At 44.8% G+C, this 16838-nt stretch overlaps 2 protein-coding genes across 2 annotated transcripts in view; one reads left to right on the top strand and one right to left on the bottom strand.

Moving 5' to 3' along the window:
* SELENOH (selenoprotein H) overlaps window positions 1-16838 on the top strand; it is a 416044-nt gene that overhangs the window by 128669 nt on the left and 270537 nt on the right. The window lies entirely within an intron of this gene.
* Window positions 3349-6365, bottom strand: LOC130479623 (ubiquitin-conjugating enzyme E2 L3-like). Its single transcript, XM_056852018.1, has 4 exons — window positions 6201-6365; window positions 4137-4232; window positions 3659-3845; window positions 3349-3503 (listed from the first exon to the last, which is right to left on the bottom strand). Exons 1-4 carry the CDS (start codon window positions 6363-6365, stop codon window positions 3349-3351), a joined length of 603 nt encoding a protein of 200 aa, XP_056707996.1.

The raw sequence follows: 16838 nt of genomic DNA, 5'->3' as shown, positions 1-16838 counted from the left end.
CTCAGAAGGAAAACATAATTGTTTAAAACTACAGAGAAATATGCAATCTAGCATGCTGACTCAGAAAGTAAGTCCCACTGCATTCAATGCTCTTGGCTACCAAAGGCTGCACACCTAAGCACAATTACTAGAGTACATCCCAATGAACTATGAACAAACACGTCTGAGATCGGGCTATATTCTAGAAAGAAATTTAACTATAAGATCTATTCAGCATTGAAACAAACTGCCTACAAGGACTGTATGCTCCTTCTTTCCAAGAAAAGGATGAACAAACAACTGCTACTGACACTTCAGGAATGGGATAATAATCATAGCCTGTCTCAGTGCAGGGGTTTGGAGGTGTTGATCTAGTCCATCTTCAGCAACTACAAAATTCTATAAAAGAACTTCTAGAGAGCCACAAATTGCATAGCATCTAGCAGGTTTTAGAACAGGACAGATACAAAAACAGAGGGGGGAAATAAGAAAAGTGGGGGCCCTTTCCCAGTATTTTCCTGTGTGTATATGCATGCACATACACACAGAGTCATTGTACACATCCAATCAAGTAGATTATATCCTAAAAAAGCTTAAACTTTGATAAATTTGGCAGTATTTAGACTCCTTTTGAACTATAATAAGAACTCCAGAAAAGCTGCAAAAAGCTACTGAAGAGCATGTTCTGCTGCTGAATTTCTAAATGTGGAACATTTCGGCCTATACACGAGTCAATCTCCCTAGAAGTCTTTCATCTGAAGCCCAGATGTATGTATGTGTGAGTACTGAAAGAAAGGCATTTCATTGTTGCTCCATACATCATAAACTTAAGTGCTGGCACTGAAAATAAACTCTGGAGCAAAGCTCTAGGATACCTAGCTCAAGTTATGCCCTGGTGTGCTTTAAGAAAGCTTGAGAATTATTCTTGACATTGACGTGTGCTCTGCATGGCCTTGGTCAAGTAAATCACATTCTGTATCTCTTTGCCTACAAGATGAGGGTAGCATTTGCCCATCCTCACAGTGGTAAATTGTGAGGCTCATCTCCTTGTTGAGTCAGGAACACACCCAGGGAACCGTAGCAGCAAGAGCTGGAGCAGAACAGCATGAGAAAGGCCTGCTGCCACGAATACGCATGCATTTCAGCCAGTAGAAGAATGGAGAATATTTTTAATAGAAAAGGGTAGTTCGCAACTGTATATGCAACAAATATTCTAAGTAAAACATTTTCAACACCACATTATTTACAAGAGACAGTTTGTCTGATCCAGACTCTGCTGCTTCTAAACTGAGGCAACATGCTCTCCATCAGTCAAGCTCAAGGAAGTCATTTTCTTTCTGTCTACCCAGTCTTTCCTCCAGGAATTTTTATAAGCAGATGTTTTTAAAGTGCTGAGCAAAACCCTACAAACAGCAAGAAGGAACTGGGGATTAAGTATCAGAGATTGCTCAATGCAATCCAGTGTTTGCAATGAAGGAGGTTCTTTCCAAATGATTCCTTTTCCATAATCAGATGGAAACAGAATTATTATTGTGATTCTAAACAACACATTATTATATTCCCCAGGATAATTCCACAGTGCTCTTCACCACATGCAGGTACCTACCGTCCCCAACTGTTTTGAGCCTGTGGGCACCTTTGGAATTCAACAAAGTATGGTGGGCGCAGCCACAAAATAGCTGCAACAGAATGGCTGCCACAGCTTACCTTCACACACATAAGAAGAAGAACTGGTTTTTATATGCCGACTTTCTCTACCACTTAAGGAAGAATCAAACCGGCTTACAATCACCTTCCCCTTCCCTTCCCCGCAACACACACCCTGAGAGAATGTGACTTGCCCAAGGTCACCTAGCTGCCTTCGTAGGAGTGGGGAAACTAATCCAGTTCACCAGATTAGCCTCCGCTGCTCATGTGGAGGAATGGGGGAATCAAACCTGGTTCTCCAGATCAGACTCCACCGCTCCAAAGCACTGCTCTTAACCACTACACCACAGGGAAGATACTTATGCTGTGGTAGCAGCTCCTGGCAAAAGCAACATTTTTAAAAAATCTGCACAGCCAATTAAATTTCCAATGGCCAATCAGAAGCCTTGCTAGGCCAAATCCCTACCTGGCCCCACTGACTTTCTAAAAGCACTTGACGGGTATTGGGAAAGATGTTGGTGGGCACCACGTTGGGGACCCCTAGTCTAGAAAGACAGCCTTTAACCAGCCATTGTTGCAATTGTCCTTCGGTTACTCTTTTTCTCTTTGCAGCCACAGCAACCACACTCAACACTTGTTCATTTTTAATGTATTAGATGCATTTACATTTTATCATACCAACATAAATTAAAACTTCTTACTTTTCTTTTTTACCCTCAGGTTTTTTTTGCAAAACTTAGACAGTCATGCCTATGTGCATGACTTGGTACTACTTAGGGCTCTGGATCTGCTGGAGTGACAAACTATGAGTCATGAGGGGAGGAGGATCTCTTTTTGCTAAAAGGTCCATCCTGGTTAGAGAGTTTGATCAGAACTTCTAACTCAGCTGGTCAATTTCAACAGGAGAAATTCACGTAAACCCAGAAACAAAACTTCCAAGCAGGACAGGAAGTGGTATCCACCCCCTGCCACCCCATTCCCTGAGGACTCAGGCCCACCATAGCCCAGAATGGCTTCTTTTTTCAGCTGGAGCTCTTTGCAAAGGCTGGGGGAATATGTCATCCTAGGCACGCAAGAGGGAGATCCACTTATTCTGTATGTTTCAGCCATAATCTCCCTTTGTACACCCCTGATTTAATGTTGTATTTTATAAGACCCATTTTTAAACATGCATGTTTATACAGAAACATATGAAACGGGAAAAAATGCAAGTGCGAAACTGACTATTGAAACAGACCATGTAACGACACTGTGACCAGGCAATGGTGGGGCATCACACCACATCACCAACTGTCTCACGAACCACTTCCTCACCAAGTGCATCAACAGGTCACAACTTCAGAAAAATCACTGCAAACCAGGTCTTGAAAGAGAATAACAGGGAAACCACCAAAATGCAGTTGTTTGGCAGCAGTGACAACGCTTCATCATATTTATGCATAAGGTTTCACGTGTCTCAGAGTGCAATCCAAGCCCTACATTGTCCCATCAAGGCTGAAGCAATGTTAATATCAAAGTCAGGTATCAAACACTAAACAGCCCCAGGATCCTGTCATGTATGTTAGCTCGATGATATGCACTAGTGGAAATGGCTGCTTAAGCCCCAGTCCCCTATCATTCCACTGGGATTGTTCATATGCAAAAGATTCCCCCAACCAGTTCCTGCCAACGACGCCAGCAGACATGAAGAGAAGGTGAGCAGGCACTGTTTTGGACAGAAAATTACTTATATGGCCGCTTCTCACTGAATTTGCAGGTATGGTCTTCAGCATTGCACAGAAAACGTTTGTAGTCTTTGGTGAACTCCTCTGCCAAATCAGCACGCAGTGGATGGGCTGGCTCGGGCTCATTCACCAATGTTATCAGTGCCTGGATCACTGCAGAAAAAGTCAGGAAGGTCAGAAATAGTAACATCCTAATACCTTTAAGCAGGGAAAAACAAACAGAACAAACAGGTGGAGTAGCGGCCATCCAACAGGCAGACAAGCTCTATCTCCCCACTCTGCTATTCACGTTCCCCGCCTTTTCTTACCCTGTTCTGTCTTGGTAGCAGGTTTCCAGTTCTCATTGCTGATAATTGGCAAGCACACCTGGCCTTTCTCATCCACATTGGGGTGATAGATCTTAGTCTTGAAAGTGATCTTGGGGGGCTTGAATGGATACTCACACGGAAAGCTGATCTCAATCCGGAATGCACCTTTATTGTATGGACGACCATCCTAAACACATTGACAGGGATGAGTGGAAGTCCCAGCAAGATGCTAGAAAGTGGTGTTTCTCTGTATCCTTGCAGGGAGTTAATCTAAAAAAGTAAAGAGCTCAGCCCAATGGAGTCTTCTTACATTTTGGTCCCTCAAATGAAAAATAATGTATAAAGAAATTAATTGCACAGCTTTTCAAAAACAATACACCACTTCAGATGGCAGCTGCACACTGCCTTGATGGCTGGCACAGTACAAGCGCCTCTGAGTCTAAAAGGTCCTGCTGTTTCATGGTCTACCCGTACTTACCGGCACTAGAAGTCCCTTCCAGAGGAGGACATTGGTCTCATCCACTTCAATATCCTGGAGGCAACGGAACCCTGACTTCTTAATCTCATCCAGCTCCTAAAACGGAAAAAAGGCATGAGCTGCCTCCAGGCCAGCTGTGGTGACAAAACAGGTTTCGGGCAACGATCCCTGGACACAAGAATACTTTGCATGCGGCAGGGCTTAATTTGTTATCCGTATTACTTGACTCCCATCCTTTATGAGGAGGCCCACGGGGTCTGTGCAAGAGTTCTATTAAACACTTCCACTTTCATCTTCTCCCCGCATAGCCAGGTCATATGGAGCAAGCAAAAACAAATAGAAACCAAGCCTGCCTCTGCAACTCTACCGGTCAGGGTGATGGGACTTCACTTTTCCGAAATGCATTTCACATTTGCTTAAGTTACTTCCTGTCATCAGTTATAGCCATTACTACCAGATTCCATGGGACTCCCTCACTCAAGTCAAGCTGCAAACTGATTGATAAAAAAAGGACAAACTATTAGTTTTGGATATAAGAAGTATCCCAAAAGAGAGAGACCTCCCTCCATGTAATGTTTATTTTATTGCTAGAAACCTCCACAAACAACTCTGATCGGAACATCTTACAGTATATAGGCCTATTTTCTCAAACTTTATGGCTTTTCCAAGTCACAGTCAGCCTGACACTGTGAAAGTAGAATGCACAGATTCATTGAAGCCACTGAATTACCTTAATTTCCCAATGGCCATTGGCATACATTAAACCAAGGTTGTTTGGTTGCTTATGTAGGAACCATTCCTAATTGCCAAACAGAAAAGTAATGCCCTTCCAAATGGCCTTTGAGATGCAACATGTCCCATCAAACAATAACATCCTATTTTTTGCAGCTGGTTCGGTTTATGAAATAATGTAATAAAGATAAAACGCAACACAAATTTAATAACATGTTATTAAACAAGTCACACTGAATATAAGGGTCACAACTCTGCTTTTCTACTTAGAAGAATACCCCACTGTGCTCAATTGGACTTACTTCACACTAGGAGTACATGGGATTGTAGTTTTTCTTAGCCTCCAAAAACATGACTCAGATCCATGCAATTTTATATATATGAAGTTCTTTTGACTCTAATTTCAGTGGGTGTTCTTTTAGAATACTCCTACAGTTACATTTTTGAGTACCTGTACTCTTCTCAAAGGAGACAAAAAAGCAATTCAGAGGGGGCAATTTTGATAAGAAAAAAGACCCTCCTCCCCAGCTTTAAACCTACATTGTAGCTTTCCTCAGCTGCTTTAGCTATTTAAAATGGAGGAAAAAATTCATTAACCTGAGTACCACATACAGTTTGATGCAAGGTGTAGGGCAGGGGAGGCAGTTCTAGGCTGCCTTGAGCAGCTTTGGGTATTTGAAGCATAACTTTACGGCTTGATTTGACTCTAAGCCCGCAGCTGTGAAATCAGTTTTTAAGAAACACTTGCCAATTTCATAAATGGCTTTCTGCCCATGTTCTACACTGCTGTTATACAGAAAACTAAAAATGGGGGCCTGAAGAAGGGGCAGATTCCTTGGTGCAACTCCACTGATTTAATCTTGGATTTAGTCGTTATGGAACTGGCAAACTCAGAAACTGTTAACAAATATAAATCCCTGAGTGAAGAAGCTGCTAGACTGCTTTGAGGAAGAAAAATCTGAACAAAGAGAGGCTGTGTGAACCCATCCACTGCAAGACGTGAGTGCCCGCTTGGGTTGCTTTCAGTTTCTAATGCTGCTACAGCTATGAAGTATTGGGGGAAAATTTCTGCTTAATGGAAGGCACGTCATGCACGCTGGAAAGCTTTCTCATTATTAGATATACATATAAATGCACACACGCATAGAGGGGGGCAGCCACCTGTTTTCAGCCACTGCTCCTGTGCCTTGAACAAATGTGAGGCAGGGAGAACATCGGTGGTCATTTATTCTTGGTTAATAGCCGCAATCCCGGCAGAACCGCCCCACGGCTATTAAGGAGTTATTAATGGTTTCTACCGCCTTCCGCGGTCCATTTGAAGCCAGGCCATACCTGCCTCGCATTTCTAGGGACCAGGTTTAGCGCTCCCCCCCCTCCGTCCCACAGCAAAGGGGAATAGTACAAAATCATGAATAGTTCTTGCTTCGTGATGATCAGGCCGCGCCCAGCGCCCGCTCTCACACTTGTTTCCGCTGCAACCTCTCCAAGAAGAGCCATCTAAGCGTGGAGTCCTAACGGGCCATTTACGCAGGGTCAATTTTGAAGCTCGCTCAAAGCTCTTTTTTTAATGCGGCCTTTAAAATGCCTATTTACGGCCCCGACAAAAAGGAAAAATTCCACCCTCCCGCCTGCTCCTTTGTTCCTTCCCTGAGCCAACCTCCGTTGGCATAGCTAACGCGTGGTCGTTTTGCACGCTTCCTTGAGGGGATTCTTTGGTGTGGGGGCGGAGCAAACACAACAGGTCGCATTAAAGGGGCTCTTAAGGACTTTGTACGCATGGGGGGGGGGGTTTGCCTTGGATTTGCCGCTCTCCAGATGCTCATTTCCCCCCATCCAATTCTCAAAAGCCTGCATGGGGGCTTACGGTCGAGTTTGTAGAATTCGGATGGGGGAAACGTGCATCTAGAGAGCAGCAGATCCAAGGCGAAACCTCCCGTGCAGAATCGGCCAAGGAAGGGCAAGCAGGTCTGCGCCAGCTTCGCAGCCGCTTCCTGAACGACGGCTCACCGTCAAAAACTTTTAAAAACTTATAAGCGGGCCCATTCAGCCGGGCACGGGCTGCTGAGTGCCAGGCGTAAAGGGCACATTTCTAAGAGTCCCGTTTGGCCGCCCACCCACTCCCCCAGAATCCCCCCCCCATCATTCCGGCCAGTTAAAAAAGCCACGGGCAGGGCAGCAGGGCAGCCTTCTCCCCTGCCTCCCAGGCTCGGGCGCTGGGCGGTGCGAAAGACGCGCCTGGCCCCTAGGCTCGGACCACCCGTTGGTCCCGTGCACCGAGCAATCCGAACCTAGGTTGCGGGGCGATGTGTGAGCCGAACCCAAAGCAGCCCCCGCAACAAGGAACCAAGGACCCGCCAACCGCAGCCCAAAGGGCTGCGGTTGGCGGGTCCTTGGTTCCTTGTTGCGGGTCCTTGGTTCCCCCCCTCCCCGATCCCTCGCCCCCCGGGATCCCATTAGGCGCAGCAGCACCCGCCCACCGCCGACCTTCCCCACTCTCCGGCTCGCCGCCGCCATCCTGCGTGGGACTGCGCTGCAAACAGCCCGCCCGTATCGCCCGCAGCCCCGCCTCGCCTTCGAAAGGAGGCGACGCTTAGAAGGGAAAGGGGAGCGGCGATCTGGCTTTTTTTTTTGGTATGGGATGGGCATGCTGTGGGAGAGCTTGGATTGCACGCGCGCACAAAGCCTTCCATCCCTGCTCCTGTCCCGCCTCCCTCGCTGCCACCGAGTTTAACATTGCAATCCCGCTACTTCCAAATGTTGCACGATCGCACATTTATTGGCCATTGACGCCGGGTCAGTTTTGAAGGGCGGCTCAAAGCTCTTTTTTTTCCAGCGCGACCTTGACAATGGTCGAAAACGCCCGGTCGCTTTATCCTCCTCGAATCCCCGTTTTAGCCAGGATCGAACGCACATTCAGTGAAACGCATGCGTCCGAGCCAGGCTGGATCCTAGCTGAAACAGGGATTAAAGGAGGATAAAGTGACCGTGCGTTTTCGCCCAATGACTATTCACGGTCCCTAGGCGAAAGGAGAAATGCCACAGGCGCACCCCACTTGCCTCTCCTTGTTTGCATAAGGTAAAGGTCCCCTGTGCAAGCACCGGGTCATTCCTGACCCATGGGGTGACGTCACATCCCGGCGTTTCCATGGCTCAGTATTTTTTTAACTTAATTATACCCTCCCACCGTAGAGCATTTTTGATGGCCAGTTTCAACATATTCCTTCAGCTGTTGTTAGTGGTAGATATAAGGGAATTCCACGAGAAGCAAGATGTTGTGGGTGTCAATGTAAAGAACCCAACACAATACATCATATTCTCTTATATTGTCCACTTTTCACACAGCTTCGGTTTTGTTTAATTGGTTTGCTTCCCCAGTTCACTAATGCGGTGTCTACCGGAGATATAGACTATTTACTTGCTGATAAATGTCCTGAAGTTACCAACCAGGTAGCTGAATTTTTGGCTAAGGTTCTGAAGGAGGAGGGGAGCTCATAATTAACGGTTTTATAATGTAATTATTGATGAAATGTGTAATTCTTTGTTTTTAGTTTTATATCTAGCTGTTTATTTGTTCTGTTTTCCTATTGTTAATGCCAATAAAGGTACTGTTTACGGTTGTCTTCCTTTGTACTTTTTCCAGTTCTGCAATGTATTTTTTGAGATATGGCAACCAGAACTTCACAGTGTTCCAAATGAGGCTACACATTACTTAAACCTGCCTCACTGAGTTTTTTGCCACCTAGACAACTTGTTTGTTTTTAAACACAGCGTCAATATTAAGCAACAGACACACTGAACTTTTCCACACATGCAAAATCAATAAGGCGGTTTCCCCCTCTCCCCCGACATGTGAGAGATCTTGACTTTGCCCTGCCCCATTCACCCCAGTGAGGACCAGTTTTGTGGCTCTGGAATGTAGAGGGCAGTGAGCCAAGCTGTTGTAACAGACAAAATGGCTTGAAGCTAGGAGAGAGTGCAGTGGTCTGACGAGTGCCCATCATTACTTGTTTGGGGAGGGGCTGTGGCTCAGTGGTAGAGCCTCTGCTTGGCATGCAGAAGGTCCCAGGTTCAGTCCCCGGCATCTCCAATTAAAGGGACTGGATGAGTAGGTGATGTGAAAGACCTCTGCCTGAGACCCTGGAGAGCCGCTGCCGGTCAGAGTAGACAATACTGACTTTGATGGACCAAGGGTCTGATTCAGTATAAGGCAGCTTCATGTGCTATTTCTAGCATCCCACATCTTTCCCACTTAACTGATCCCCCTTAGTGATCAGTATGGTGAACTGTAACCATATTTTAAACAACTTACAGGGACTCTAGGGCCTGCTCCACTTGTAGCAGAGGGCAATGCTGGGCAGGGATGCAGAGCTTTCAGCATGGCTGTTTCCAGGTGTGTTATCATAAGCCTTTAGTGACATGGCAAGCATCACCTGTTCAGGTTGCCAACTGACTTTATTTGACACAATTTATTTTAAAAATATGTTATAAACTATATTTTAAAAACTCAAACCTTTACTAAGGTCCTTTATGCATGGGTACTTTCACTCATGTTCGCCCCCGGACTGTCTCAGTTGTTCCTTGGAGATATGCATGAGTTTTCTGTCCATTAGAGATGACCTCACAGCTGGCCAGTCTTTGCAAATTCCGGGTCTTCCCATTACTGTTAAATCCCGATTCTTCGATCTCCCCTGAGATCAGCCCGGGTGAAATCATCCTCATCTCCATGAATGTGCCCAACACAAGCCTTCTCAGTCAGCCCTCCTGTCCCTCTCACTCTCCTTGTCAGGGCAGGACCTCCCAACTACACAGGACGGCTTCCTTAAGATCCTGCCCCAATAACTGGGAACACCCACCTTATTCATGGGCCCTGCCCTTCCTAAGCCCTAAAGTGTGCCGTCTCCGTGCGCTGCCACCACATGCACCAGCCACCCTCACCTGGCCATTGGAACTCGTGGCTACACTTGGCTCACCAGGCATTTTGGCTTCTTCTCTCTTGGCCCCCTTCAGTCCCCATGCCAACTGGCCCATCCACCTAGGTGTTTTTGGTCCCTCTGGAGGCCCCTGTGCTATCCTGGTGTTACACCATGAAAATAAGGTGGGGGCAATAAGTGTGAGGGAAGGGAAGGACTCATTAGAATCTAGGGCAGAGGTCAGCAAAGTTTTACAATTTAACAGCCCAACAATGCCAAATTTCAGAGCATTCTCCCATACAATGTAAATGCTTAAGACTTTGTCAATGAGCAAGAAAGGCTGATTGATTGAAATTTCAGAGCAAGAAAACCACAAAGAGCCAGTATAAGAAAGCCTATTTTTATGAACCTATAAAACATAACATTATTGATAACTGACATGTTAACAATCCATAAAGTTTCTGCAGCCCAAACAGTGGTTGGTGTGACTCCTTCATTAGGAAATGGCAAGCACAAGTTATCTAATCTCCAGATTTCCATATCCACAGATTTGACCATGTTGACAATCAGATATATTGATAGCAATCTATTGCAATAATGTGATAATCCCTAGCTTTTTTTTTAAAAAAAGTAAGCTCTAGCCCTTTTGGTTGTGAAATTATAAGGAGAAAGGTACTGGCTGCGCATTTCTCCTTGTAACTGTACAATGAAAAGTGCTAGAGACTTCCATTTTTTAAAATGAAAGCTGAGGACTAGTATATTGCTGCAATAGTTACATGCTGTAGCTGTTTTCAAGCCTTAAAAAACCACATAGTGGCAGGGGGGTGAGGCAAGGAAAGTGGGAGGAAAACCTACTTGCTTCATTACCACTGCATTTGCAGCAACAGTGAGAACAACATGAAGATTTGCCTCCATGTGGAAGCAGTCCCTGACAGCATTCTGAGAACACAAACCAATAATTTTTCTCTTTATTTAGTATATTTTTATCCTGCTTTTGTCCCTATTGATGACCCAAAGCACCTTACAAAAATACATATTCACTTTAAATACAATACAGTATAAAAATAGACAACAGACAAAATAAACAACATATCCACCACGTTAATCCAATAGGCCAAGGAGCTTTGGTCCACAGGCTAAGGGTCAAGGGTCAAGATCCTGTAGGCTCTTGCCCTTCAGTTCATGCCCTTGGCCACATGTAGACTATAAACACCTGCAGTAGGACAGAGAAAAAGCACTCAGGTGTTTCAAGCTGGCAGCAATCCCCCCTTGCCACTGAAACGTAAGCCATATATTTCTACTCTGTGGTGATAATTCCCATTCGTTTTACCAATTCATTTAATAGTTGTTTTTAATTGTGTGTGAAAACTAGTATTAATGAAAGTTTAGGAGTTCCCTAAACTTCCCACAAACAACTTCTAGGCAGGTTTTCCATAGAAAGATGATTTAATGGAAAAAATACAGCGAATTACAGAAACCACTTGGAAAGTGCAAGGACACTAATTGGGGAAAACTCTAAGGGTATAGAGCAGTGGTTCTCAACCTGCGGGTCGGGACCCCCAAGGGGGTCGCGGAGTGTTTTCTGGGGGGTCGCCGCCACTGTTCTGGGACAGCCCCCATCCCGGGCTGTCCAGGACTAACCCAGACTTCCTGTAACCCTGATCTGTCCGTGAGGGCAGGGAAGACCCCAAGCAGAGAGGTGAGGAACTGGCCGACCGACAGCCAAAAGGAGCTGGGCTGCAGAGACGCGGCGGCGTGCCACCGCACACCAGCTGTAGCCCAGCTGAGAGGCGGGCGGGCCAGCCCTGGGCGCGGTCGCACCTGCGCCAGGCGGATGATGCGGCAGGATGTGTGGGAGGCCGAGGAAGCTCCCCTGGCTCGGCCAGTTCAGGTCTCAGAGCAGAAGAGGGCGGTCCCCCTTGAGGCCGCTACAGCCACATTGTTTTTACTTTTAGCCGCGCTCGGGTGGGGCGGGAGCTTCAGCCTGGAATCCAAGTGCGCATGTCTGTAGTGTGGCTTCGCTTTTCTGCCCTGAGTCATCAGTTCCACTCTGCCCTGAGTCACCAGTTCCGCTCTGGCAAGGCCAAGAGGGAGAGAGTCAAGGTGCATGCGCAGTTCGGGATTTTCCCCTCGAGTGTGCAGGTTTGGTGAGGCGCAGAAGGAGTGGTGACTGGCGGAGGGGAGAAAAAGGCACGAAAAGTCCAAGCGGGATAAGTGGCCCTTGGCTCTTTCCTGGCCCTTCGCTCTCGTGAGGTGATTAAACGGAGCTCCGCTTTGAGGGATAACTGCAGTCCTGTGCACAAGCTGTGTCCCAGTCACAAGAGAGGGGGTTTCCTCGCGAGAGCCCCGGCCTGCTTGGAAGAGTTTTTGGGGAGAGAGGGGAGGACAAGGAACGCAGTGCATGCTCAGAGGCACTCTTTCCTCCGTGCCAGGAAAGGTTGCTGCGCCACCCAGTCACAGCAGCTGCGCAACAGGTGGTAGTACCGTTTGCTTGTTTGTTTTAAACTTTAAAATTTAAAGTAATTATATATATGGATACCCTGGACTGCCCAAAAAACAAATGTGTTTTCTTTATCCGATTGAAAATGTCATTTATGCAAATGTATGCAAATTTATGCAAATATGACGAGGGTCACAGGTTACTTGGCAATTGTAAAAGGGGGTCGCGACTCGAAAAAGGTTGAGAACCACTGGTATAGAGGATAAAAGTATGAGGGAATATTCTGGATGATTACTGGTTGCTACAGCAACCCCCTGATAACACTTGCTTTTCCCAGGGTAGAAACAGACACAACAACCTCAGATCTGAATAACAGTTTGACCTTGTAACAGCACTGGCATAACCGTTGAGTACCAGGCCTGACACAACCACATTGATCATATACCTGTCTGTGCTGCTAATTAGCCGGGCATTGTGTTTTAGGGTGGGACTGATGATTCAAGAGGTGGCTTTCATGCCAAGGGCTATAAATGACCTGATCAATGACTTCTAGTCAAGTCGCCTTTCCTTTTTTGTGCTTTCATTTCCTTCTTGTCTGAGGCTTTCTTTATCTATCTTGTATCTCTTTGTAAGTACAGACTGTCTCTCATTATAAACTTTTAAGCAATTCCTTTTATAATTGAGGCACCCTGTTCTGTTCTCAACATGACCTTATTCATAGAAGTCCAGATGTTAATGTTACAGGCTCCTTGTTATGAAACATGTAACAGAAAATATATATAATTCAAATTACCCTTTCTCAACCAGAACTTTGCCCTAAGGACGTCAGGTGTTTCTGTAGGACCCAAATAGCCATATATCATCAACAGTGCACAGACTCACGCATACGGATATGGCTTTGCTGCATTAGGCAGTAAAACATATACAAATAAGTACATATGTATATGTGCAAAGCATAGTGTATTAACTGAGCTTTTATGCCTGGAAAGGAAGGTTGCGAAGAGCACCTCCAATGTATTTATCAAGAACCACAAGTGCATAGAGCATGAACAACAACTGATTTATGTGTTTTGATAATGTGAAGACAATCCAAACTAATGTTTTAAGGCAACTGATGAAGAAAAAACATCTTTTGAAATAGGCTGTTTGGATCCCATCCTATCTCACAGCTGTATTTGTTCCATCTACATTTACCTATTGAATCGTTGGTCTGCACAGCTGCACTCCAATAAGATATTTTGGATAAGTCTGTCTCTTTAAATTTTCGGAGGACGCGGCACAAAGAACCAGATACCAGTCACATTCTGTAAGAGATTACCACCATGAGTGGTGGAGGAGAGTTTCTCCCCGAGTTTACTTTGATAATAATATCACCATTGGACTTTCTTCTAGTTTATTATGGGACTGTTCTCTTGCCACACAGTGCGTGTTATTGTCAGGGATTGTACATGTAACCTTTATGTTTGATATAATTCTTTGAACTATGTTTCATAGTCCTGTATGAAGCTTTGGAGGTTACATTATACTACACTTGTGATTTCTTAGTTAGATAGGCATTGACAGAAATATATGTTTACTTTGTTATACAACAGAGATTAAAACCGTATATTGTACCTTGTGTTTTGTATATTACAGCTTTGCAGGATTGAGCACATCATTATTAGGTCATAGTGCTGTTGTTTTGATTTAGCCACATCGTTACAGCACAATTGCATTTTTGCATCTGTGTTCAACCTCCAGGTACTACCTGGAGAGCTCCTGCTATTACAACTGATCTCCAGCCGATAGAGATCAATTCACCTGGAGAAAATGGCTGCTTTGGCAATTGGGGTCTATGGCATTGAAGTCCCTCCCCTCCCAAACTCTGCCCTCCTCAGGCTCTGCCCCAAAAATCTCCAAGTATTTCCCAACCCAGAGTTGGCAACCCTAATCCAAACAAATGAATCTCCTTATGTTCAAGAGTAATCAACAGTGTTTATTTTCAAATGAGCAAGAGTCCTGTTTTTAAGATGGGGCAATGAAGGGAGGACTTGTGGAGTTCAAGGATGCTGTGTAGGTCTTTGTACAAAGTAATACACAATGCCTCCACCATGGGAAACCTGGCAATGGACACTAAGGTGCAAATTGTATCCTCAATCCACTTTCTGCCATAGAAAGAAAGAACTGTTAATCAACTTTATGGAAGAAAGTAATGGGGGGGGGGTCACTTGGGGAAACTTCTGGAATGACAGCAAAACCTGCAACCTGCTAAAACAGCTAAAACAGGGGTAGACATTGCCTCCAACACCAGTTTTCTACCAGAAAATCCAGGCAACTCTGTCTTCTGAAATGTACAGGGGACATGAAACAAGGCTTCAGCCTTGGGCCTGGCTATTCAAATCACAGTGTGGCAGGAGCAATGGTTGTATTCATCTGGTGCAAATGTCTTTTGATTGTATATCCATAATTCAAATGTTATAGTATGGTTGAGATAATGAGGTCTGATTTTAATAACAATAATAATTTATATAGAAGTCCACTCTGGACTGGCCAGATTGCCTGGCAGAAGACTGGCCAGATTGCCCACAAATTCAGCTAAAACAGCTATTTGATCATAGAATTATTGAAATGTCACAACAGTACCAACCACAAGCTACATTAAGCTATATTTAGGAAACGTGCTTACGTCTTTAAGGCACTCCTGGACAAAGGGTGGGTTGCATTTCTGAGATGGTTTTGCCCATTCCAGAAGGTGTGTCAGAGAGGCTCTTGCTTGAGAAAGATTTGCAAACTTTACTTTTTCTACTACTAGGCATGCATTGGCAGAGGTGCGCAAGGGCAATGATGAACTCCTAGTAAATGATGCTGGGGCTAAAATCTGTCTGGAAACATTCTCTAATTTGGGATCCCTGGTGTATAGGAGCTCTCTGCAGTTTACTCACTGCTGATGGAAATGTATTATCTATCTGCTCGGGAACACATGCATCAATTAATATTGTCTAGGATTTAGCCTTAATAATGGAACCAGATGTCAGAACTGAGCCCTGGTGAGCCCTGGCATGCAAGCCCTGCCCAGGAGTCAGTCTAATTGATAATTTTGGGCATTTCAAGAGTTGCTCCATTTGGATGCCTGTAAAATAATCTCTGTATGGAAGCTGTAGTCTTCTGTACTTTCCCAAAGATTCTGTCTTTTGAGAAATAAATGTAGATATAACTTCAAAGAAATACCCTTGGCAAGACCCCCTCTGCCCAGTTTTAGGGATGAGTGCAAGCCTCCCACATGGCTACTCCTCAGCACCCAGGAATAGATGACTTTGTCTTGTGAAGGTTAATTTTTACTCTCCATCCCTGATTTGGTGGCAAATTGTTGCAAAGCATCCTGCCAGTTCACTATCCCCACCCCACCCCCCACACACTCACCACGCAGTAGGCTGATGGTGGTTAGTGGTTCCTAGTTCCATGTTTGTAGTTTCAAGTTCCTTGTTCAACAGAGGTGCATATGCAGTTTGAATAGGGAACTGGGAGCAGATCTGCAAAATATATGTTAGAACTCAGCAAATCATATGTCTGTGCCAAATGGAAGGGAAAAAACCAGATGAGATCACTGATTTTGAAAGAGCTGCAGGCATGTCTCTAATACATCTGGCCCAGAAGGAGAAGATAGGATTTAGTGCAGAAAAAAACCATACCTTGGTTTGTCTGCAGAAGACAGCCTGTGCTGGCCTACTGTCTTCTCCCACTACTATGTAAACAACATGAGAGCAGCATGGGACCATTGGAGGCCCATCTTTGACTACCTCCAGAATTCACAGGTGGGTATGTCTACTGGAAATACAGCCTCATATGCTGTTGCACCCAATGTATGGATTTCTCTGTCAAGGAACGTTTGCCTGTTGACAACACTGCATCTTTCAGATCTCACACAAACCTAGTCTGTTTGGTCAGTGGTGGTTTTGCTCCTGGCACTATAGTTTTTATGAGTTTAAAAATTATTACTGCTGTTTAATGCTGCTGGGGTTGTTTTTAACATGTTCTACTATTGTTATATATTGGGTATGTATTTATGAATTATAAGTGACCCCATTCCTTAGTGCCCCTGTTGACAAAAAATTGGCATAGACATTTTAAAAAATAAAATAAATATGGTTTGAGCTCAGATGCACTGAACGAGCTCACTCCGTTGTTTTAAAAGCCATATGCAAACACACATTAAAAATGTGACAGGGTAATATACTAGCCCTGCGAAAGAAGGAAGGAAAAAAACAAAAAGGGAAGTAAATGGGAAAGCGCAGGCAATTTGCATGTAGATCATCTTGTCTGATGGTTGCATATATGTGTATTTTTCTACATGGACAGAAACTGGGGTTGGCTGCTGCTTCTAAGCATTTGCAAACTATAAATACTGGGAAATATACACTAGAATATGTAGGAATCATGCTATTATTTCTTAATAACTGCTATGCAGAAAATCTGCAACGTGAAGTGGCCCCCTCTGAAAGCTTGTCATCAGAAAGCAAACCAATAAAAGCAAGCTGTTGCAGTGCTAACATCTTTCACCAGTTTCTGTTTTCTTCCGGCTGGCCTATGTCCAGTTTTTGCCCATGATTTACGGGAATTCTCAGCACAATAGGGATCATCCTT

This window comes from Euleptes europaea, chromosome 6 (genome assembly GCF_029931775.1).
Source record: "Euleptes europaea isolate rEulEur1 chromosome 6, rEulEur1.hap1, whole genome shotgun sequence".
Taxonomy (NCBI): domain Eukaryota; kingdom Metazoa; phylum Chordata; class Lepidosauria; order Squamata; family Sphaerodactylidae; genus Euleptes; species Euleptes europaea.
The sequence above is the reverse complement of the archived record's forward strand: the minus strand, read 5'-3'. Positions and strand labels throughout refer to the sequence as shown.

Coding starts and splice junctions, on each gene's coding strand:
- LOC130479623 (XM_056852018.1), bottom strand. CDS start 6,365: ATGGCTCTTCTTGGAGAGGTTGCAGCGGAAACAAGTGTGAGAGCGGGC. Junction 3,846..4,136: donor GGAAGGGACTTCTAGTGCCG/GTAAGTACGGGT, acceptor CAATGTGTTTAG/GATGGTCGTCCATACAATAA. Junction 3,504..3,658: donor TGCTACCAAGACAGAACAGG/GTAAGAAAAGGC, acceptor CTTTTTCTGCAG/TGATCCAGGCACTGATAACA.